This window comes from Camelus dromedarius, chromosome 24 (genome assembly GCF_036321535.1).
Source record: "Camelus dromedarius isolate mCamDro1 chromosome 24, mCamDro1.pat, whole genome shotgun sequence".
Classification (NCBI taxonomy): Eukaryota; Metazoa; Chordata; class Mammalia; order Artiodactyla; family Camelidae; genus Camelus; species Camelus dromedarius.
In genome coordinates, this window is record NC_087459.1 from 28,643,434 (window position 1) to 28,666,517 (window position 23,084).

General features: G+C 64.9%; 1 protein-coding gene across 1 annotated transcript in view; it reads right to left on the reverse strand.

The window, feature by feature from the left end:
• LOC105092402 (mucin-12) overlaps positions 1 to 22,933 on the reverse strand; it is a 106,138-nt gene extending 83,205 nt beyond the window's left edge. Inside the window, exons 1-2 of the mRNA XM_064478784.1 lie at positions 22,906 to 22,933; positions 22,382 to 22,531 (exon numbers count right to left, since the gene is read on the reverse strand). Of these exons, the coding sequence (XP_064334854.1) occupies positions 22,382 to 22,531; positions 22,906 to 22,933 (178 nt within the window). The remainder of the gene's footprint in view (positions 1 to 22,381; positions 22,532 to 22,905) is intronic.
• Between the last annotated feature and the right edge of the window lie 151 nt (positions 22,934 to 23,084).

A 23,084-nucleotide genomic window follows, 5' to 3' on the forward strand; every position in this document is an offset into this window, starting at 1 on the left:
GTGTCACTGGAGGGAGGAAGCGTGGTCGTGTGCAGTGTGCTGGTGCCGGGGCCGGTGCTGGTGCTGGTGCTGGTGGAGGCAGCGGTGGCCCCCTGGGGCGGGGTGGTCCTGCTACTGCTGGTGGACGTGGAAGGGGAGGCTGCAGAGGTCCCGGGAGCGGCTGCAGTGACGGAGGGAGAGGCAGCGCGGTGGGTACTTGGGGGCACGGATGTCGTGTCGGGCATCGTGGCCGAGGTGGTGAGGGCACTGAGTGTTGCGGCTGTGGTGTGGACGGTGGGGGAGGACGGGATGACACGCGTGCGGGTGGGGGCCAGGCTGGAGAGAGTGGGTGTGGAGGTGAGGTCAGTGGTGATGGTCAAGGAGGCAGTGGGGCTGGTGGATGTGGAGCGGGTGGTGGGTGTGCTGGTGGGCGTGCCCGAAGGCTCAGGAGACGGAGCTAGGGTTCTGGATGTCTGCAGGGAAGCAGGGCTAGGGAGAGGCGAGGTAACTGCAGATGTGCTTGAGCCTCCCGTGGAGTAGGCGGTTGGGGGAGTGATGCCCGAGGTACTCCGTGGGGCTGCCGGGGTGGGTGTGGTTCGCAGGTGTGCCGTGGCTGTCACGGTGGTTCCTGTCGTGGAGGGGGTGGGCAGAGGGGTTGTGATGGAGGTGGCGGGGGCGGCCGTGTCGGCGGGAGTGGTGATTTCCCGTGTGATGGTGGTGGTGGCGGTGGCGGTGGCGGTGGCGGTGCTGGGAGTACTAGGGGGAGGTGGAGGGGTGGACGTGGCCTGGGTGGTGGGGATGGTGGTGACCAAGGTGGAGAGAGGGCTAGGGTTGGGGGCGGAAGTGGGGACTGGCTCTGCGCTTGAGGCAGGAGGAGAGGACAGAGGCAGGCTCGTGGATGAGGTCCCGGTCTTGGCGGCCCCTCGAGAGGAAGTGGGGGAGGTGGGGGAGCCGACTGTGTTTGTGGGGGTGACGGATGAGGTGATTGGCGGAACGGAAGTCCTCTCTGTCCTGGGGGACTGTGAGGGCATGTCCTTGCTAGGTGGGACCGTGCTGGTGCTCAGTGTGCTGCTGCTCGTGGCCGGCGGAGGGCTACTCTCGGCCTGAGTGGCCTTGGGCCTGCTGGCAGGCGTGGGAGAGGGGCCAGCGGATGGAACCGGAGTGCTGGTGGTGAGGGAGGGGGTGGCAGTGCCGTGGGCACTTGTGAGCGGGGATGTGGTAGCAGGCAGCGGGGCAGAGGTGGTGGTGACAGCGAGAGTGGTGCCTGGGATGTGCAGGGGGCCGGAAGAGGGCATGACACTTGTGGGGCTTGGTGACTTGCTGGAGCTGAGGCCGGTCAGGGTGGTCAGTGAGCCAGGGGTCCTAGTGGATGTGGAGTTGGTGGTGGTTGGCGTGGCGGTGGAGATGCCTGTACTGGCAGAAGATGGAGCTGGGGTGGTGGAGGTGTGCGGGCCGGCAGAGGTAGAGGGGGAGGAGGCCACTGCCGACGTGACTGTGCTTCCAGTGGGGTAGAAGGTTGAGGACGGGCTGCCTGGAGTAGTGTGCGGTGTTGTCGGGCTGGGTGTGGTTCGCAGGGGTGAGGTGGCCGTCGCGGTGGTGTCGGTGGTGGAGGGAGTGGGCCAGAGGGTTGTGACCGAGGCGGAGGTGGCGGGGGTTGCGGTGTCAGTGGGCGTGGTGATTCCCGTTGCGATGGGGGTGGGGGTCCCAGTGGGAGGTGGAGGGGTGGACGTGGCCTGGGTGGTGGGGATGGTGGTGACCAAGGTGGAGAGAGGGCTCGGGTGCGGGGCGGAAGTGGGGGCTGGCCGTGCGCTTGAGGCAGGAGGAGAAGACAGAGGCAGGCTCGTGGCTGAGGTGAAGGTATCGGTGGTCACTGGAGAGGAGGCGTGGGAGGCCAGGGAGCTGGCGGTGCGCCTGGGGGTGACCGATGATGTGACTGGGGGCTGAGAAGTAGTGCGTGTCGTGAAAGGCTGTGCAGGCGTGTCACTGGAGGGAGGAAGCGTGGTCGTGTGCAGTGTGCTGGTGCCGGGGCCGGTGCTGGTGCTGGTGCTGGTGGAGGCAGCGGTGGCCCCCTGGGGCGGGGTGGTCCTGCTACTGCTGGTGGACGTGGAAGGGGAGGCTGCAGAGGTCCCGGGAGCGGCTGCAGTGACGGAGGGAGAGGCAGCGCGGTGGGTACTTGGGGGCACGGATGTCGTGTCGGGCATCGTGGCCGAGGTGGTGAGGGCACTGAGTGTTGCGGCTGTGGTGTGGACGGTGGGGGAGGACGGGATGACACGCGTGCGGGTGGGGGCCAGGCTGGAGAGAGTGGGTGTGGAGGTGAGGTCAGTGGTGATGGTCAAGGAGGCAGTGGGGCTGGTGGATGTGGAGCGGGTGGTGGGTGTGCTGGTGGGCGTGCCCGAAGGCTCAGGAGACGGAGCTAGGGTTCTGGATGTCTGCAGGGAAGCAGGGCTAGGGAGAGGCGAGGTAACTGCAGATGTGCTTGAGCCTCCCGTGGAGTAGGCGGTTGGGGGAGTGATGCCCGAGGTACTCCGTGGGGCTGCCGGGGTGGGTGTGGTTCGCAGGTGTGCCGTGGCTGTCACGGTGGTTCCTGTCGTGGAGGGGGTGGGCAGAGGGGTTGTGATGGAGGTGGCGGGGGCGGCCGTGTCGGCGGGAGTGGTGATTTCCCGTGTGATGGTGGTGGTGGCGGTGGCGGTGGCGGTGGCGGTGGCGGTGCTGGGAGTACTAGGGGGAGGTGGAGGGGTGGACGTGGCCTGGGTGGTGGGGATGGTGGTGACCAAGGTGGAGAGAGGGCTAGGGTTGGGGGCGGAAGTGGGGACTGGCTCTGCGCTTGAGGCAGGAGGAGAGGACAGAGGCAGGCTCGTGGATGAGGTCCCGGTCTTGGCGGCCCCTCGAGAGGAAGTGGGGGAGGTGGGGGAGCCGACTGTGTTTGTGGGGGTGACGGATGAGGTGATTGGCGGAACGGAAGTCCTCTCTGTCCTGGGGGACTGTGAGGGCATGTCCTTGCTAGGTGGGACCGTGCTGGTGCTCAGTGTGCTGCTGCTCGTGGCCGGCGGAGGGCTACTCTCGGCCTGAGTGGCCTTGGGCCTGCTGGCAGGCGTGGGAGAGGGGCCAGCGGATGGAACCGGAGTGCTGGTGGTGAGGGAGGGGGTGGCAGTGCCGTGGGCACTTGTGAGCGGGGATGTGGTAGCAGGCAGCGGGGCAGAGGTGGTGGTGACAGCGAGAGTGGTGCCTGGGATGTGCAGGGGGCCGGAAGAGGGCATGACACTTGTGGGGCTTGGTGACTTGCTGGAGCTGAGGCCGGTCAGGGTGGTCAGTGAGCCAGGGGTCCTAGTGGATGTGGAGTTGGTGGTGGTTGGCGTGGCGGTGGAGATGCCTGTACTGGCAGAAGATGGAGCTGGGGTGGTGGAGGTGTGCGGGCCGGCAGAGGTAGAGGGGGAGGAGGCCACTGCCGACGTGACTGTGCTTCCAGTGGGGTAGAAGGTTGAGGACGGGCTGCCTGGAGTAGTGTGCGGTGTTGTCGGGCTGGGTGTGGTTCGCAGGGGTGAGGTGGCCGTCGCGGTGGTGTCGGTGGTGGAGGGAGTGGGCCAGAGGGTTGTGACCGAGGCGGAGGTGGCGGGGGTTGCGGTGTCAGTGGGCGTGGTGATTCCCGTTGCGATGGGGGTGGGGGTCCCAGTGGGAGGTGGAGGGGTGGACGTGGCCTGGGTGGTGGGGATGGTGGTGACCAAGGTGGAGAGAGGGCTCGGGTGCGGGGCGGAAGTGGGGGCTGGCCGTGCGCTTGAGGCAGGAGGAGAAGACAGAGGCAGGCTCGTGGCTGAGGTGAAGGTATCGGTGGTCACTGGAGAGGAGGCGTGGGAGGCCAGGGAGCTGGCGGTGCGCCTGGGGGTGACCGATGATGTGACTGGGGGCTGAGAAGTAGTGCGTGTCGTGAAAGGCTGTGCAGGCGTGTCACTGGAGGGAGGAAGCGTGGTCGTGTGCAGTGTGCTGGTGCCGGGGCCGGTGCTGGTGCTGGTGCTGGTGGAGGCAGCGGTGGCCCCCTGGGGCGGGGTGGTCCTGCTACTGCTGGTGGACGTGGAAGGGGAGGCTGCAGAGGTCCCGGGAGCGGCTGCAGTGACGGAGGGAGAGGCAGCGCGGTGGGTACTTGGGGGCACGGATGTCGTGTCGGGCATCGTGGCCGAGGTGGTGAGGGCACTGAGTGTTGCGGCTGTGGTGTGGACGGTGGGGGAGGACGGGATGACACGCGTGCGGGTGGGGGCCAGGCTGGAGAGAGTGGGTGTGGAGGTGAGGTCAGTGGTGATGGTCAAGGAGGCAGTGGGGCTGGTGGATGTGGAGCGGGTGGTGGGTGTGCTGGTGGGCGTGCCCGAAGGCTCAGGAGACGGAGCTAGGGTTCTGGATGTCTGCAGGGAAGCAGGGCTAGGGAGAGGCGAGGTAACTGCAGATGTGCTTGAGCCTCCCGTGGAGTAGGCGGTTGGGGGAGTGATGCCCGAGGTACTCCGTGGGGCTGCCGGGGTGGGTGTGGTTCGCAGGTGTGCCGTGGCTGTCACGGTGGTTCCTGTCGTGGAGGGGGTGGGCAGAGGGGTTGTGATGGAGGTGGCGGGGGCGGCCGTGTCGGCGGGAGTGGTGATTTCCCGTGTGATGGTGGTGGTGGCGGTGGCGGTGGCGGTGGCGGTGGCGGTGCTGGGAGTACTAGGGGGAGGTGGAGGGGTGGACGTGGCCTGGGTGGTGGGGATGGTGGTGACCAAGGTGGAGAGAGGGCTAGGGTTGGGGGCGGAAGTGGGGACTGGCTCTGCGCTTGAGGCAGGAGGAGAGGACAGAGGCAGGCTCGTGGATGAGGTCCCGGTCTTGGCGGCCCCTCGAGAGGAAGTGGGGGAGGTGGGGGAGCCGACTGTGTTTGTGGGGGTGACGGATGAGGTGATTGGCGGAACGGAAGTCCTCTCTGTCCTGGGGGACTGTGAGGGCATGTCCTTGCTAGGTGGGACCGTGCTGGTGCTCAGTGTGCTGCTGCTCGTGGCCGGCGGAGGGCTACTCTCGGCCTGAGTGGCCTTGGGCCTGCTGGCAGGCGTGGGAGAGGGGCCAGCGGATGGAACCGGAGTGCTGGTGGTGAGGGAGGGGGTGGCAGTGCCGTGGGCACTTGTGAGCGGGGATGTGGTAGCAGGCAGCGGGGCAGAGGTGGTGGTGACAGCGAGAGTGGTGCCTGGGATGTGCAGGGGGCCGGAAGAGGGCATGACACTTGTGGGGCTTGGTGACTTGCTGGAGCTGAGGCCGGTCAGGGTGGTCAGTGAGCCAGGGGTCCTAGTGGATGTGGAGTTGGTGGTGGTTGGCGTGGCGGTGGAGATGCCTGTACTGGCAGAAGATGGAGCTGGGGTGGTGGAGGTGTGCGGGCCGGCAGAGGTAGAGGGGGAGGAGGCCACTGCCGACGTGACTGTGCTTCCAGTGGGGTAGAAGGTTGAGGACGGGCTGCCTGGAGTAGTGTGCGGTGTTGTCGGGCTGGGTGTGGTTCGCAGGGGTGAGGTGGCCGTCGCGGTGGTGTCGGTGGTGGAGGGAGTGGGCCAGAGGGTTGTGACCGAGGCGGAGGTGGCGGGGGTTGCGGTGTCAGTGGGCGTGGTGATTCCCGTTGCGATGGGGGTGGGGGTCCCAGTGGGAGGTGGAGGGGTGGACGTGGCCTGGGTGGTGGGGATGGTGGTGACCAAGGTGGAGAGAGGGCTCGGGTGCGGGGCGGAAGTGGGGGCTGGCCGTGCGCTTGAGGCAGGAGGAGAAGACAGAGGCAGGCTCGTGGCTGAGGTGAAGGTATCGGTGGTCACTGGAGAGGAGGCGTGGGAGGCCAGGGAGCTGGCGGTGCGCCTGGGGGTGACCGATGATGTGACTGGGGGCTGAGAAGTAGTGCGTGTCGTGAAAGGCTGTGCAGGCGTGTCACTGGAGGGAGGAAGCGTGGTCGTGTGCAGTGTGCTGGTGCCGGGGCCGGTGCTGGTGCTGGTGCTGGTGGAGGCAGCGGTGGCCCCCTGGGGCGGGGTGGTCCTGCTACTGCTGGTGGACGTGGAAGGGGAGGCTGCAGAGGTCCCGGGAGCGGCTGCAGTGACGGAGGGAGAGGCAGCGCGGTGGGTACTTGGGGGCACGGATGTCGTGTCGGGCATCGTGGCCGAGGTGGTGAGGGCACTGAGTGTTGCGGCTGTGGTGTGGACGGTGGGGGAGGACGGGATGACACGCGTGCGGGTGGGGGCCAGGCTGGAGAGAGTGGGTGTGGAGGTGAGGTCAGTGGTGATGGTCAAGGAGGCAGTGGGGCTGGTGGATGTGGAGCGGGTGGTGGGTGTGCTGGTGGGCGTGCCCGAAGGCTCAGGAGACGGAGCTAGGGTTCTGGATGTCTGCAGGGAAGCAGGGCTAGGGAGAGGCGAGGTAACTGCAGATGTGCTTGAGCCTCCCGTGGAGTAGGCGGTTGGGGGAGTGATGCCCGAGGTACTCCGTGGGGCTGCCGGGGTGGGTGTGGTTCGCAGGTGTGCCGTGGCTGTCACGGTGGTTCCTGTCGTGGAGGGGGTGGGCAGAGGGGTTGTGATGGAGGTGGCGGGGGCGGCCGTGTCGGCGGGAGTGGTGATTTCCCGTGTGATGGTGGTGGTGGCGGTGGCGGTGGCGGTGGCGGTGGCGGTGCTGGGAGTACTAGGGGGAGGTGGAGGGGTGGACGTGGCCTGGGTGGTGGGGATGGTGGTGACCAAGGTGGAGAGAGGGCTAGGGTTGGGGGCGGAAGTGGGGACTGGCTCTGCGCTTGAGGCAGGAGGAGAGGACAGAGGCAGGCTCGTGGATGAGGTCCCGGTCTTGGCGGCCCCTCGAGAGGAAGTGGGGGAGGTGGGGGAGCCGACTGTGTTTGTGGGGGTGACGGATGAGGTGATTGGCGGAACGGAAGTCCTCTCTGTCCTGGGGGACTGTGAGGGCATGTCCTTGCTAGGTGGGACCGTGCTGGTGCTCAGTGTGCTGCTGCTCGTGGCCGGCGGAGGGCTACTCTCGGCCTGAGTGGCCTTGGGCCTGCTGGCAGGCGTGGGAGAGGGGCCAGCGGATGGAACCGGAGTGCTGGTGGTGAGGGAGGGGGTGGCAGTGCCGTGGGCACTTGTGAGCGGGGATGTGGTAGCAGGCAGCGGGGCAGAGGTGGTGGTGACAGCGAGAGTGGTGCCTGGGATGTGCAGGGGGCCGGAAGAGGGCATGACACTTGTGGGGCTTGGTGACTTGCTGGAGCTGAGGCCGGTCAGGGTGGTCAGTGAGCCAGGGGTCCTAGTGGATGTGGAGTTGGTGGTGGTTGGCGTGGCGGTGGAGATGCCTGTACTGGCAGAAGATGGAGCTGGGGTGGTGGAGGTGTGCGGGCCGGCAGAGGTAGAGGGGGAGGAGGCCACTGCCGACGTGACTGTGCTTCCAGTGGGGTAGAAGGTTGAGGACGGGCTGCCTGGAGTAGTGTGCGGTGTTGTCGGGCTGGGTGTGGTTCGCAGGGGTGAGGTGGCCGTCGCGGTGGTGTCGGTGGTGGAGGGAGTGGGCCAGAGGGTTGTGACCGAGGCGGAGGTGGCGGGGGTTGCGGTGTCAGTGGGCGTGGTGATTCCCGTTGCGATGGGGGTGGGGGTCCCAGTGGGAGGTGGAGGGGTGGACGTGGCCTGGGTGGTGGGGATGGTGGTGACCAAGGTGGAGAGAGGGCTCGGGTGCGGGGCGGAAGTGGGGGCTGGCCGTGCGCTTGAGGCAGGAGGAGAAGACAGAGGCAGGCTCGTGGCTGAGGTGAAGGTATCGGTGGTCACTGGAGAGGAGGCGTGGGAGGCCAGGGAGCTGGCGGTGCGCCTGGGGGTGACCGATGATGTGACTGGGGGCTGAGAAGTAGTGCGTGTCGTGAAAGGCTGTGCAGGCGTGTCACTGGAGGGAGGAAGCGTGGTCGTGTGCAGTGTGCTGGTGCCGGGGCCGGTGCTGGTGCTGGTGCTGGTGGAGGCAGCGGTGGCCCCCTGGGGCGGGGTGGTCCTGCTACTGCTGGTGGACGTGGAAGGGGAGGCTGCAGAGGTCCCGGGAGCGGCTGCAGTGACGGAGGGAGAGGCAGCGCGGTGGGTACTTGGGGGCACGGATGTCGTGTCGGGCATCGTGGCCGAGGTGGTGAGGGCACTGAGTGTTGCGGCTGTGGTGTGGACGGTGGGGGAGGACGGGATGACACGCGTGCGGGTGGGGGCCAGGCTGGAGAGAGTGGGTGTGGAGGTGAGGTCAGTGGTGATGGTCAAGGAGGCAGTGGGGCTGGTGGATGTGGAGCGGGTGGTGGGTGTGCTGGTGGGCGTGCCCGAAGGCTCAGGAGACGGAGCTAGGGTTCTGGATGTCTGCAGGGAAGCAGGGCTAGGGAGAGGCGAGGTAACTGCAGATGTGCTTGAGCCTCCCGTGGAGTAGGCGGTTGGGGGAGTGATGCCCGAGGTACTCCGTGGGGCTGCCGGGGTGGGTGTGGTTCGCAGGTGTGCCGTGGCTGTCACGGTGGTTCCTGTCGTGGAGGGGGTGGGCAGAGGGGTTGTGATGGAGGTGGCGGGGGCGGCCGTGTCGGCGGGAGTGGTGATTTCCCGTGTGATGGTGGTGGTGGCGGTGGCGGTGGCGGTGGCGGTGGCGGTGCTGGGAGTACTAGGGGGAGGTGGAGGGGTGGACGTGGCCTGGGTGGTGGGGATGGTGGTGACCAAGGTGGAGAGAGGGCTAGGGTTGGGGGCGGAAGTGGGGACTGGCTCTGCGCTTGAGGCAGGAGGAGAGGACAGAGGCAGGCTCGTGGATGAGGTCCCGGTCTTGGCGGCCCCTCGAGAGGAAGTGGGGGAGGTGGGGGAGCCGACTGTGTTTGTGGGGGTGACGGATGAGGTGATTGGCGGAACGGAAGTCCTCTCTGTCCTGGGGGACTGTGAGGGCATGTCCTTGCTAGGTGGGACCGTGCTGGTGCTCAGTGTGCTGCTGCTCGTGGCCGGCGGAGGGCTACTCTCGGCCTGAGTGGCCTTGGGCCTGCTGGCAGGCGTGGGAGAGGGGCCAGCGGATGGAACCGGAGTGCTGGTGGTGAGGGAGGGGGTGGCAGTGCCGTGGGCACTTGTGAGCGGGGATGTGGTAGCAGGCAGCGGGGCAGAGGTGGTGGTGACAGCGAGAGTGGTGCCTGGGATGTGCAGGGGGCCGGAAGAGGGCATGACACTTGTGGGGCTTGGTGACTTGCTGGAGCTGAGGCCGGTCAGGGTGGTCAGTGAGCCAGGGGTCCTAGTGGATGTGGAGTTGGTGGTGGTTGGCGTGGCGGTGGAGATGCCTGTACTGGCAGAAGATGGAGCTGGGGTGGTGGAGGTGTGCGGGCCGGCAGAGGTAGAGGGGGAGGAGGCCACTGCCGACGTGACTGTGCTTCCAGTGGGGTAGAAGGTTGAGGACGGGCTGCCTGGAGTAGTGTGCGGTGTTGTCGGGCTGGGTGTGGTTCGCAGGGGTGAGGTGGCCGTCGCGGTGGTGTCGGTGGTGGAGGGAGTGGGCCAGAGGGTTGTGACCGAGGCGGAGGTGGCGGGGGTTGCGGTGTCAGTGGGCGTGGTGATTCCCGTTGCGATGGGGGTGGGGGTCCCAGTGGGAGGTGGAGGGGTGGACGTGGCCTGGGTGGTGGGGATGGTGGTGACCAAGGTGGAGAGAGGGCTCGGGTGCGGGGCGGAAGTGGGGGCTGGCCGTGCGCTTGAGGCAGGAGGAGAAGACAGAGGCAGGCTCGTGGCTGAGGTGAAGGTATCGGTGGTCACTGGAGAGGAGGCGTGGGAGGCCAGGGAGCTGGCGGTGCGCCTGGGGGTGACCGATGATGTGACTGGGGGCTGAGAAGTAGTGCGTGTCGTGAAAGGCTGTGCAGGCGTGTCACTGGAGGGAGGAAGCGTGGTCGTGTGCAGTGTGCTGGTGCCGGGGCCGGTGCTGGTGCTGGTGCTGGTGGAGGCAGCGGTGGCCCCCTGGGGCGGGGTGGTCCTGCTACTGCTGGTGGACGTGGAAGGGGAGGCTGCAGAGGTCCCGGGAGCGGCTGCAGTGACGGAGGGAGAGGCAGCGCGGTGGGTACTTGGGGGCACGGATGTCGTGTCGGGCATCGTGGCCGAGGTGGTGAGGGCACTGAGTGTTGCGGCTGTGGTGTGGACGGTGGGGGAGGACGGGATGACACGCGTGCGGGTGGGGGCCAGGCTGGAGAGAGTGGGTGTGGAGGTGAGGTCAGTGGTGATGGTCAAGGAGGCAGTGGGGCTGGTGGATGTGGAGCGGGTGGTGGGTGTGCTGGTGGGCGTGCCCGAAGGCTCAGGAGACGGAGCTAGGGTTCTGGATGTCTGCAGGGAAGCAGGGCTAGGGAGAGGCGAGGTAACTGCAGATGTGCTTGAGCCTCCCGTGGAGTAGGCGGTTGGGGGAGTGATGCCCGAGGTACTCCGTGGGGCTGCCGGGGTGGGTGTGGTTCGCAGGTGTGCCGTGGCTGTCACGGTGGTTCCTGTCGTGGAGGGGGTGGGCAGAGGGGTTGTGATGGAGGTGGCGGGGGCGGCCGTGTCGGCGGGAGTGGTGATTTCCCGTGTGATGGTGGTGGTGGCGGTGGCGGTGGCGGTGGCGGTGGCGGTGCTGGGAGTACTAGGGGGAGGTGGAGGGGTGGACGTGGCCTGGGTGGTGGGGATGGTGGTGACCAAGGTGGAGAGAGGGCTAGGGTTGGGGGCGGAAGTGGGGACTGGCTCTGCGCTTGAGGCAGGAGGAGAGGACAGAGGCAGGCTCGAGGATGGGGTCCCGGTCTTGGCGGCCCCTCGAGAGGAAGTGGGGGAGGTGGGGGAGCCGACTGTGTTTGTGGGGGTGACGGATGAGGTGATTGGCGGAACGGAAGTCCTCTCTGTCCTGGGGGACTGTGAGGGCATGTCCTTGCTAGGTGGGACCGTGCTGGTGCTCAGTGTGCTGCTGCTCGTGGCCGGCGGAGGGCTACTCTCGGCCTGAGTGGCCTTGGGCCTGCTGGCAGGCGTGGGAGAGGGGCCAGTGGATGGAACCGGAGTGCTGGTGGTGAGGGAGGGGGTGGCAGTGCCGTGGGCACTTGTGAGCGGGGATGTGGTAGCAGGCAGCGGGGCAGAGGTGGTGGTGACAGCGAGAGTGGTGCCTGGGATGTGCAGGGGGCCGGAAGAGGGCATGACACTTGTGGGGCTTGGTGACTTGCTGGAGCTGAGGCCGGTCAGGGTGGTCAGTGAGCCAGGGGTCCTAGTGGATGTGGAGTTGGTGGTGGTTGGCGTGGCGGTGGAGATGCCTGTACTGGCAGAAGATGGAGCTGGGGTGGTGGAGGTGTGCGGGCCGGCAGAGGTAGAGGGGGAGGAGGCCACTGCCGACGTGACTGTGCTTCCAGTGGGGTAGAAGGTTGAGGACGGGCTGCCTGGAGTAGTGTGCGGTGTTGTCGGGCTGGGTGTGGTTCGCAGGGGTGAGGTGGCCGTCGCGGTGGTGTCGGTGGTGGAGGGAGTGGGCCAGAGGGTTGTGACCGAGGCGGAGGTGGCGGGGGTTGCGGTGTCAGTGGGCGTGGTGATTCCCGTTGCGATGGGGGTGGGGGTCCCAGTGGGAGGTGGAGGGGTGGACGTGGCCTGGGTGGTGGGGATGGTGGTGACCAAGGTGGAGAGAGGGCTCGGGTGCGGGGCGGAAGTGGGGGCTGGCCGTGCGCTTGAGGCAGGAGGAGAAGACAGAGGCAGGCTCGTGGCTGAGGTGAAGGTATCGGTGGTCACTGGAGAGGAGGCGTGGGAGGCCAGGGAGCTGGCGGTGCGCCTGGGGGTGACCGATGATGTGACTGGGGGCTGAGAAGTAGTGCGTGTCGTGAAAGGCTGTGCAGGCGTGTCACTGGAGGGAGGAAGCGTGGTCGTGTGCAGTGTGCTGGTGCCAGGGCCGGTGCTGGTGCTGGTGCTGGTGGAGGCAGCGGTGGCCCCCTGGGGCGGGGTGGTCCTGCTACTGCTGGTGGACGTGGAAGGGGAGGCTGCAGAGGTCCCGGGAGCGGCTGCAGTGACGGAGGGAGAGGCAGCGCGGTGGGTACTTGGGGGCACGGATGTCGTGTCGGGCATCGTGGCCGAGGTGGTGAGGGCACTGAGTGTTGCGGCTGTGGTGTGGACGGTGGGGGAGGACGGGATGACACGCGTGCGGGTGGGGGCCAGGCTGGAGAGAGTGGGTGTGGAGGTGAGGTCAGTGGTGATGGTCAAGGAGGCAGTGGGGCTGGTGGATGTGGAGCGGGTGGTGGGTGTGCTGGTGGGCGTGCCCGAAGGCTCAGGAGACAGAGCTAGGGTTCTGGATGTCTGCAGGGAAGCAGGGCTAGGGAGAGGCGAGGTAACTGCAGATGTGCTTGAGCCTCCCGTGGAGTAGGCGGTTGGGGGAGTGATGCCCGAGGTACTCCGTGGGGCTGCCGGGGTGGGTGTGGTTCGCAGGTGTGCCGTGGCTGTCACGGTGGTTCCTGTCGTGGAGGGGGTGGGCAGAGGGGTTGTGATGGAGGTGGCGGGGGCGGCCGTGTCGGCGGGAGTGGTGATTTCCCGTGTGATGGTGGTGGTGGCGGTGGCGGTGGCGGTGGCGGTGCTGGGAGTACTAGGGGGAGGTGGAGGGGTGGACGTGGCCTGGGTGGTGGGGATGGTGGTGACCAAGGTGGAGAGAGGGCTCGGGTGCGGGGCGGAAGTGGGGGCTGGCCGTGCGCTTGAGGCAGGAGGAGAAGACAGAGGCAGGCTCGTGGCTGAGGTGAAGGTATCGGTGGTCACTGGAGAGGAGGCGTGGGAGGCCAGGGAGCAGACGGTGTGCCTGGGGGTGACCGATGATGTGACTGGGGGCTGAGAAGTAGTGCGTGTCGTGAAAGGCTGTGCAGGCGTGTCACTGGAGGGAGGAAGCGTGGTCGTGTGCAGTGTGCTGGTGCCGGGGCCGGTGCTGGTGCTGGTGCTGGTGGAGGCAGCGGTGGCCCCCTGGGGCGGGGTGGTCCTGCTACTGCTGGTGGACGTGGAAGGGGAGGCTGCAGAGGTCCCGGGAGCGGCTGCAGTGACGGAGGGAGAGGCAGCGCGGTGGGTACTTGGGGGCACGGATGTCGTGTCGGGCATCGTGGCCGAGGTGGTGAGGGCACTGAGTGTTGCGGCTGTGGTGTGGACGGTGGGGGAGGACGGGATGACACGCGTGCGGGTGGGGGCCAGGCTGGAGAGAGTGGGTGTGGAGGTGAGGTCAGTGGTGATGGTCAAGGAGGCAGTGGGGCTGGTGGATGTGGAGCGGGTGGTGGGTGTGCTGGTGGGCGTGCCCGAAGGCTCAGGAGACGGAGCTAGGGTTCTGGATGTCTGCAGGGAAGCAGGGCTAGGGAGAGGCGAGGTAACTGCAGATGTGCTTGAGCCTCCCGTGGAGTAGGCGGTTGGGGGAGTGATGCCCGAGGTACTCCGTGGGGCTGCCGGGGTGGGTGTGGTTCGCAGGTGTGCCGTGGCTGTCACGGTGGTTCCTGTCGTGGAGGGGGTGGGCAGAGGGGTTGTGATGGAGGTGGCGGGGGCGGCCGTGTCGGCGGGAGTGGTGATTTCCCGTGTGATGGTGGTGGTGGCGGTGGCGGTGGCGGTGGCGGTGGCGGTGCTGGGAGTACTAGGGGGAGGTGGAGGGGTGGACGTGGCCTGGGTGGTGGGGATGGTGGTGACCAAGGTGGAGAGAGGGCTAGGGTTGGGGGCGGAAGTGGGGACTGGCTCTGCGCTTGAGGCAGGAGGAGAGGACAGAGGCAGGCTCGTGGATGGGGTCCCGGTCTTGGCGGCCCCTCGAGAGGAAGTGGGGGAGGTGGGGGAGCCGACTGTGTTTGTGGGGGTGACGGATGAGGTGATTGGCGGAACGGAAGTCCTCTCTGTCCTGGGGGACTGTGAGGGCATGTCCTTGCTAGGTGGGACCGTGCTGGTGCTCAGTGTGCTGCTGCTCGTGGCCGGCGGAGGGCTACTCTCGGCCTGAGTGGCCTTGGGCCTGCTGGCAGGCGTGGGAGAGGGGCCAGTGGATGGAACCGGAGTGCTGGTGGTGAGGGAGGGGGTGGCAGTGCCGTGGGCACTTGTGAGCGGGGATGTGGTAGCAGGCAGCGGGGCAGAGGTGGTGGTGACAGCGAGAGTGGTGCCTGGGATGTGCAGGGGGCCGGAAGAGGGCATGACACTTGTGGGGCTTGGTGACTTGCTGGAGCTGAGGCCGGTCAGGGTGGTCAGTGAGCCAGGGGTCCTAGTGGATGTGGAGTTGGTGGTGGTTGGCGTGGCGGTGGAGATGCCTGTACTGGCAGAAGATGGAGCTGGGGTGGTGGAGGTGTGCGGGCCGGCAGAGGTAGAGGGGGAGGAGGCCACTGCCGACGTGACTGTGCTTCCAGTGGGGTAGAAGGTTGAGGACGGGCTGCCTGGAGTAGTGTGCGGTGTTGTCGGGCTGGGTGTGGTTCGCAGGGGTGAGGTGGCCGTCGCGGTGGTGTCGGTGGTGGAGGGAGTGGGCCAGAGGGTTGTGACCGAGGCGGAGGTGGCGGGGGTTGCGGTGTCAGTGGGCGTGGTGATTCCCGTTGCGATGGGGGTGGGGGTCCCAGTGGGAGGTGGAGGGGTGGACGTGGCCTGGGTGGTGGGGATGGTGGTGACCAAGGTGGAGAGAGGGCTCGGGTGCGGGGCGGAAGTGGGGGCTGGCCGTGCGCTTGAGGCAGGAGGAGAAGACAGAGGCAGGCTCGTGGCTGAGGTGAAGGTATCGGTGGTCACTGGAGAGGAGGCGTGGGAGGCCAGGGAGCTGGCGGTGCGCCTGGGGGTGACCGATGATGTGACTGGGGGCTGAGAAGTAGTGCGTGTCGTGAAAGGCTGTGCAGGCGTGTCACTGGAGGGAGGAAGCGTGGTCGTGTGCAGTGTGCTGGTGCCGGGGCCGGTGCTGGTGCTGGTGCTGGTGGAGGCAGCGGTGGCCCCCTGGGGCGGGGTGGTCCTGCTACTGCTGGTGGACGTGGAAGGGGAGGCTGCAGAGGTCCCGGGAGCGGCTGCAGTGACGGAGGGAGAGGCAGCGCGGTGGGTACTTGGGGGCACGGATGTCGTGTCGGGCATCGTGGCCGAGGTGGTGAGGGCACTGAGTGTTGCGGCTGTGGTGTGGACGGTGGGGGAGGACGGGATGACACGCGTGCGGGTGGGGGCCAGGCTGGAGAGAGTGGGTGTGGAGGTGAGGTCAGTGGTGATGGTCAAGGAGGCAGTGGGGCTGGTGGATGTGGAGCGGGTGGTGGGTGTGCTGGTGGGCGTGCCCGAAGGCTCAGGAGACGGAGCTAGGGTTCTGGATGTCTGCAGGGAAGCAGGGCTAGGGAGAGGCGAGGTAACTGCAGATGTGCTTGAGCCTCCCGTGGAGTAGGCGGTTGGGGGAGTGATGCCCGAGGTACTCCGTGGGGCTGCCGGGGTGGGTGTGGTTCGCAGGTGTGCCGTGGCTGTCACGGTGGTTCCTGTCGTGGAGGGGGTGGGCAGAGGGGTTGTGATGGAGGTGGCGGGGGCGGCCGTGTCGGCGGGAGTGGTGATTTCCCGTGTGATGGTGGTGGTGGCGGTGGCGGTGGCGGTGGCGGTGGCGGTGCTGGGAGTACTAGGGGGAGGTGGAGGGGTGGACGTGGCCTGGGTGGTGGGGATGGTGGTGACCAAGGTGGAGAGAGGGCTAGGGTTGGGGGCGGAAGTGGGGACTGGCTCTGCGCTTGAGGCAGGAGGAGAGGACAGAGGCAGGCTCGTGGATGAGGTCCCGGTCTTGGCGGCCCCTCGAGAGGAAGTGGGGGAGGTGGGGGAGCCGACTGTGTTTGTGGGGGTGACGGATGAGGTGATTGGCGGAACGGAAGTCCTCTCTGTCCTGGGGGACTGTGAGGGCATGTCCTTGCTATGTGGGACCATGCTGGTGCTCAGTGTGCTGCTGCTCGTGGCCGGCGGAGGGCTACTCTCGGCCTGAGTGGCCTTGGGCCTGCTGGCAGGCGTGGGAGAGGGGCCAGCGGATGGAACCGGAGTGCTGGTGGTGAGGGAGGGGGTGGCAGTGCCGTGGGCACTTGTGAGCGGGGATGTGGTAGCAGGCAGCGGGGCAGAGGTGGTGGTGACAGCGAGTGTGGTGCCTGGGATGTGCAGGGGGCCGGAAGAGGGCATGACACTTGTGGGGCTTGGTGACTTGCTGGAGCTGAGGCCGGTCAGGGTGGTCAGTGAGCCAGGGGTCCTAGTGGATGTGGAGTTGGTGGTGGTTGGCGTGGCGGTGGAGATGCCTGTACTGGCAGAAGATGGAGCTGGGGTGGTGGAGGTGTGCGGGCCGGCAGAGGTAGAGGGGGAGGAGGCCACTGCCGACGTGACTGTGCTTCCAGTGGGGTAGAAGGTTGAGGACGGGCTGCCTGGAGTAGTGTGCGGTGTTGTCGGGCTGGGTGTGGTTCGCAGGGGTGAGGTGGCCGTCGCGGTGGTGTCGGTGGTGGAGGGAGTGGGCCAGAGGGTTGTGACCGAGGCGGAGGTGGCGGGGGTTGCGGTGTCAGTGGGCGTGGTGATTCCCGTTGCGATGGGGGTGGGGGTCCCAGTGGGAGGTGGAGGGGTGGACGTGGCCTGGGTGGTGGGGATGGTGGTGACCAAGGTGGAGAGAGGGCTCGGGTGCGGGGCGGAAGTGGGGGCTGGCCGTGCGCTTGAGGCAGGAGGAGAAGACAGAGGCAGGCTCGTGGCTGAGGTGAAGGTATCGGTGGTCACTGGAGAGGAGGCGTGGGAGGCCAGGGAGCTGGCGGTGCGCCTGGGGGTGACCGATGATGTGACTGGGGGCTGAGAAGTAGTGCGTGTCGTGAAAGGCTGTGCAGGCGTGTCACTGGAGGGAGGAAGCGTGGTCGTGTGCAGTGTGCTGGTGCCGGGGCCGGTGCTGGTGCTGGTGCTGGTGGAGGCAGCGGTGGCCCCCTGGGGCGGGGTGGTCCTGCTACTGCTGGTGGACGTGGAAGGGGAGGCTGCAGAGGTCCCGGGAGCGGCTGCAGTGACGGAGGGAGAGGCAGCGCGGTGGGTACTTGGGGGCACGGATGTCGTGTCGGGCATCGTGGCCGAGGTGGTGAGGGCACTGAGTGTTGCGGCTGTGGTGTGGACGGTGGGGGAGGACGGGATGACACGCGTGCGGGTGGGGGCCAGGCTGGAGAGAGTGGGTGTGGAGGTGAGGTCAGTGGTGATGGTCAAGGAGGCAGTGGGGCTGGTGGATGTGGAGCGGGTGGTGGGTGTGCTGGTGGGCGTGCCCGAAGGCTCAGGAGACGGAGCTAGGGTTCTGGATGTCTGCAGGGAAGCAGGGCTAGGGAGAGGCGAGGTAACTGCAGATGTGCTTGAGCCTCCCGTGGAGTAGGCGGTTGGGGGAGTGATGCCCGAGGTACTCCGTGGGGCTGCCGGGGTGGGTGTGGTTCGCAGGTGTGCCGTGGCTGTCACGGTGGTTCCTGTCGTGGAGGGGGTGGGCAGAGGGGTTGTGATGGAGGTGGCGGGGGCGGCCGTGTCGGCGGGAGTGGTGATTTCCCGTGTGATGGTGGTGGTGGCGGTGGCGGTGGCGGTGGCAGTGGCGGTGCTGGGAGTACTAGGGGGAGGTGGAGGGGTGGACGTGGCCTGGGTGGTGGGGATGGTGGTGACCAAGGTGGAGAGAGGGCTAGGGTTGGGGGCGGAAGTGGGGACTGGCTCTGCGCTTGAGGCAGGAGGAGAGGACAGAGGCAGGCTCGTGGATGAGGTCCCGGTCTTGGCGGCCCCTCGAGAGGAAGTGGGGGAGGTGGGGGAGCCGACTGTGTTTGTGGGGGTGACGGATGAGGTGATTGGCGGAACGGAAGTCCTCTCTGTCCTGGGGGACTGTGAGGGCATGTCCTTGCTAGGTGGGACCGTGCTGGTGCTCAGTGTGCTGCTGCTCGTGGCCGGCGGAGGGCTACTCTCGGCCTGAGTGGCCTTGGGCCTGCTGGCAGGCGTGGGAGAGGGGCCAGCGGATGGAACCGGAGTGCTGGTGGTGAGGGAGGGGGTGGCAGTGCCGTGGGCACTTGTGAGCGGGGATGTGGTAGCAGGCAGCGGGGCAGAGGTGGTGGTGACAGCGAGAGTGGTGCCTGGGATGTGCAGGGGGCCGGAAGAGGGCATGACACTTGTGGGGCTTGGTGACTTGCTGGAGCTGAGGCCGGTCAGGGTGGTCAGTGAGCCAGGGGTCCTAGTGGATGTGGAGTTGGTGGTGGTTGGCGTGGCGGTGGAGATGCCTGTACTGGCAGAAGATGGAGCTGGGGTGGTGGAGGTGTGCGGGCCGGCAGAGGTAGAGGGGGAGGAGGCCACTGCCGACGTGACTGTGCTTCCAGTGGGGTAGAAGGTTGAGGACGGGCTGCCTGGAGTAGTGTGCGGTGTTGTCGGGCTGGGTGTGGTTCGCAGGGGTGAGGTGGCCGTCGCGGTGGTGTCGGTGGTGGAGGGAGTGGGCCAGAGGGTTGTGACCGAGGCGGAGGTGGCGGGGGTTGCGGTGTCAGTGGGCGTGGTGATTCCCGTTGCGATGGGGGTGGGGGTCCCAGTGGGAGGTGGAGGGGTGGACGTGGCCTGGGTGGTGGGGATGGTGGTGACCAAGGTGGAGAGAGGGCTCGGGTGCGGGGCGGAAGTGGGGGCTGGCCGTGCGCTTGAGGCAGGAGGAGAAGACAGAGGCAGGCTCGTGGCTGAGGTGAAGGTATCGGTGGTCACTGGAGAGGAGGCGTGGGAGGCCAGGGAGCTGGCGGTGCGCCTGGGGGTGACCGATGATGTGACTGGGGGCTGAGAAGTAGTGCGTGTCGTGAAAGGCTGTGCAGGCGTGTCACTGGAGGGAGGAAGCGTGGTCGTGTGCAGTGTGCTGGTGCCGGGGCCGGTGCTGGTGCTGGTGCTGGTGGAGGCAGCGGTGGCCCCCTGGGGCGGGGTGGTCCTGCTACTGCTGGTGGACGTGGAAGGGGAGGCTGCAGAGGTCCCGGGAGCGGCTGCAGTGACGGAGGGAGAGGCAGCGCGGTGGGTACTTGGGGGCACGGATGTCGTGTCGGGCATCGTGGCCGAGGTGGTGAGGGCACTGAGTGTTGCGGCTGTGGTGTGGACGGTGGGGGAGGACGGGATGACACGCGTGCGGGTGGGGGCCAGGCTGGAGAGAGTGGGTGTGGAGGTGAGGTCAGTGGTGATGGTCAAGGAGGCAGTGGGGCTGGTGGATGTGGAGCGGGTGGTGGGTGTGCTGGTGGGCGTGCCCGAAGGCTCAGGAGACGGAGCTAGGGTTCTGGATGTCTGCAGGGAAGCAGGGCTAGGGAGAGGCGAGGTAACTGCAGATGTGCTTGAGCCTCCCGTGGAGTAGGCGGTTGGGGGAGTGATGCCCGAGGTACTCCGTGGGGCTGCCGGGGTGGGTGTGGTTCGCAGGTGTGCCGTGGCTGTCACGGTGGTTCCTGTCGTGGAGGGGGTGGGCAGAGGGGTTGTGATGGAGGTGGCGGGGGCGGCCGTGTCGGCGGGAGTGGTGATTTCCCGTGTGATGGTGGTGGTGGCGGTGGCGGTGCTGGGAGTACTAGGGGGAGGTGGAGGGGTGGACGTGGCCTGGGTGGTGGGGATGGTGGTGACCAAGGTGGAGAGAGGGCTAGGGTTGGGGGCGGAAGTGGGGACTGGCTCTGCGCTTGAGGCAGGAGGAGAGGACAGAGGCAGGCTCGTGGATGAGGTCCCGGTCTTGGCGGTCCCTCGAGAGGAAGTTGGGTAGGTGAGGGAGCCGACTGTGTTTGTGGGGGTGACAGATGCGGTGATTGGCAGAAAGGAAGTCCTCTCTCTCCTGGTGGACTTTGCGTGCAAGTCCCTTCTAAGGTTTACCCCTGTTTTCATCTCTGTTTGAGTATTTTTATTAGTTCTGTCATGTGTTGAAGTGGTAGCAGGCTGTCTGTGTGTTGTTCTGCTCCTGATGGATTCAGTGTCTGTGGTGTGAGTTCTCCTGATAATGGATGTATCCTCAGCAGTTGTAATTTCAGTTGTGTTGATGGTGATGGTGCTGTTTTGAGGTCCATGCCTGGACATGTCCTGGCTAGTAGGAATTTTTGTAGAAATTATGTCCTTTTTCAGAAAGTTTTGTAAAATATCACGTTTAGTATTATATATGCCTTTCCTAGTGGTTGAAGCATATGACTTTATGTCCCTTCTCCTGCGTCTCTTTGTTGTGGCCGCAGTGGTGTAGGCTGCACCCTTTGTCGTACTTTTCTTGTGTATATCTCTGGTAGAACTGGCCATGCCTGAAGTGACTCTCCTAGTAGTTGTCATGGGAGAAATACTCATCATGCTTGTCTGTGGCTTCTCTATCTTAGGCGTGGTGGTGTAAGAGTTGGTAAAGTTCACCTGGTTCCGTGTCATGCAGGTGGTGGTCGGGTAAGTGGTGGTAATTAAAAGGCTGGTTGGATTGATGCAATCTGTCCTGCTCATATAGACAATCATGGTAGGTGGTGTGGTTTCTACCTTGAAGACCAACTTGGACATGGGGATTGTTGAGGTGTTGGAGTTGATTCGAGAGTTCAGCAATGTTTCAGAAATGGATTTAAAGTGGGGGGAAGTGATGATAGTCATAGGTATGTTTTCCCTACTGTCAGGAGTGAGAGAAACAATTTTGGAGATATTCAGTGGCCACCTTCCAGTACCCTTGGAGTGTGAGTAGTTGCTGAGAGCAGCACGCAAAAGTGTATTAGAAGTGGATGTGGCCATGGCGGAAGTTCCTGTATTGGTGGTAGAACAGAGGAGTTCATTGGTAGGTCGTTTTGTCACCAGAACACCACATAGGTTACTCACCGCCCCTTTTTCCAGATAGGTGTCACAGATGGTAGGAAGTGCCATCACGTATTCCCCCATCTGAGGTAGTTTGGAACCGAGGTTTTTCGAGATTATGAAAGCCAAGATCTGTCTGCTCCCCAGGTCAACATCACCAAGGGGAGTTGGGTGGCGGGCTCCCTTAATCCCTTGCCCACCTCATCTGTGTACTGATCTTCCAGCCCTGGGATGGCCACGCTAAGCATGCAGATTCAGCACAGGTTCCTGCCGCCTCCCCTCACCACTCCCATCTGCTCCTCCTCACATACCCACTGTTCCCTTAGTCTACTCCCTCTTCTCTCCTTCACCTGCTTCCTGAAGCCCTTGTCCCTGCTGGTCCCCCACCCTTTGGATCACCTCTGCCCCTCTCCCTGTGACCCACTGCTGTCTGGGCTGACTCTTCTCTTTGGAGAGAGAGAGAGAGAACCCAACCAAGATTTGGCTGAGGGTGGGACACATCATGGACTTCAGGAAACAAAGGGTCGACAGGGAAAAGTTGCAAAGAGGACAGCAAAGGGGAAAACAGAGATTGAATCTCAGAGGCCATTGAGATTGAGGGACAAGGAGACAGAACCACACACAGGCTGAGGGACAGGACAGAAAAGGAAGCTTCCAGAAAGAGATACTTCAGCAGGCAGGCATGAGTCCTGGAGATCTTAAGGTGTAACATTGAGTGTTAATAATAAAAATAGACATATTTTCTATCACTTATTCTATTCAGCCACTGGGTTAATTAGTTTACAAACACAAGTCCCTCACTCTACAAATACTGTCAACCCCATTTTACAGATGGTAAGACTAAGGGTCAAAGATCTCATAATGTTGAGGGTGAGTGGCAGCCACAGCAGTTGCCAGCAGGAAGCACCCAGATCTCCTGCCCACTCAGGGCTCGCTTCCTCTTCACATCAAACTCAGCACATCTTTGCTCTAAGAGTTGGGGTTTCACTTCTCGGCTTAGCTGGGGTATCAGGAAGAGGGGAGGGGATTCTGAAGATACCTGCCCTAGAGTCCTTGCAGCCAGGAAGTGACCTTGGAGGTAAGTGAGAAAGTGGACCACAGACCTCTATGTTGGAGAGGTCTAGGATTGGGGGTCAGCAGCAAGTACGGGGGGGGGGCAGAGGGAAGGGAAGCACAGAGGAATTCCAAAGTTCCTAAGGGTGTTCTCTGACCCATCCTTTGGGAGCAATCAGGATCTCCCTACCACAACCCTGCCAATGACAGCTGCACCCAGAAACATAGGCTAGGTGGGGACTAGGAGAATTAGGGGTAGAGATGGAGGATGGGGCACTGGGACCAAAGGCGGAGACACTCCAGAGAAGAGGGAGCACCAGGGGCAGAGGCAGGGACTCTCAGGAGGGTTGAACGGATGGAAGTAAAGAGAGGGATAGAGTCCAGGGTGGAGGAAGCAACAGGGCTGGGCAAGCAGGAGCAATGAAAGGGCTCAGAAAACAGAATCAAAGTGGAAAGAGCACTTTTGCAGAAAGAGGTTATCCCACCTTCCTGATGCAAGCACGGACCCCTGCAAAGCTGCTGGGTCCCAGGTGGAGAGCAGCACCAGCTGGACCCAGCTTCCCTCTCCTCCCCCACCTCAGTTCTCCTAGCACCAAGAGATCTGAGGGAACCTCTCCTCAGCCTCCCCTTAAATCTCAGAGCCACCCACCGACACGCAGCCCTGCCCTGGAACATCAGGCAGATCTCTCCAGCCCTCCCCTTCCGCGCCTCCTCACCTGTGGCCCCCAGGGAGACCCTGAGCATCCAGAGGAGGCGGAGAAGCCTGAGCAGCTGCATGGGCCTGACGCAGTGGAGGCTGGGTGCAGGGCCAGCACCAACACGGCGGACAGCAGCAGGGAGAAAGCCGCAGTGCACAGAACACCCAGCTCAGAAAGTCATCTGCCCTGCTGGGCGTGGGGGCTGAGCATAGCTTCACCTGTGCCCCGCCCCACCTCCCCCTCATCCCCCACTTCTCCCTGTATCTGACGCTGCTAGAGGAAGGGAGGACTTCCTAGAAGATAAGACAAGCCCAGGAGGTATCAACTGGGAAAAGCTGCTGGCGGCCCAACCCCCAGTCTGTGTGGCCCACTAGGAGCAATTCTTAGGACACTGCCTTTCCCTTTCCCTGCTCCCGCACCAAGAACTAGCAAAACTGGACAGAGAATACACTTGGCCAAGACATTGGACTCTGGAATCTGGGGCCTCTCCTTAAGTTGCAGTCCCAGCTGCAGCTGAGGGGGTTAAAAACTTCTTCACTTACTCTGCCCCTCCTTCTTCCCCTTCTCCATCCTGCCCTTAGCATGACTCTGGGGACCCCACCTCCAAAGCCAGGGAACAATGCAGAATTCAATCTGAAGTCATTTTAATATCTGAGGATATGGGATGGGTCCCAGAAAAGGAAAAGACAAGTGGTGAGTGGAAATAATCAAATCAAATGAC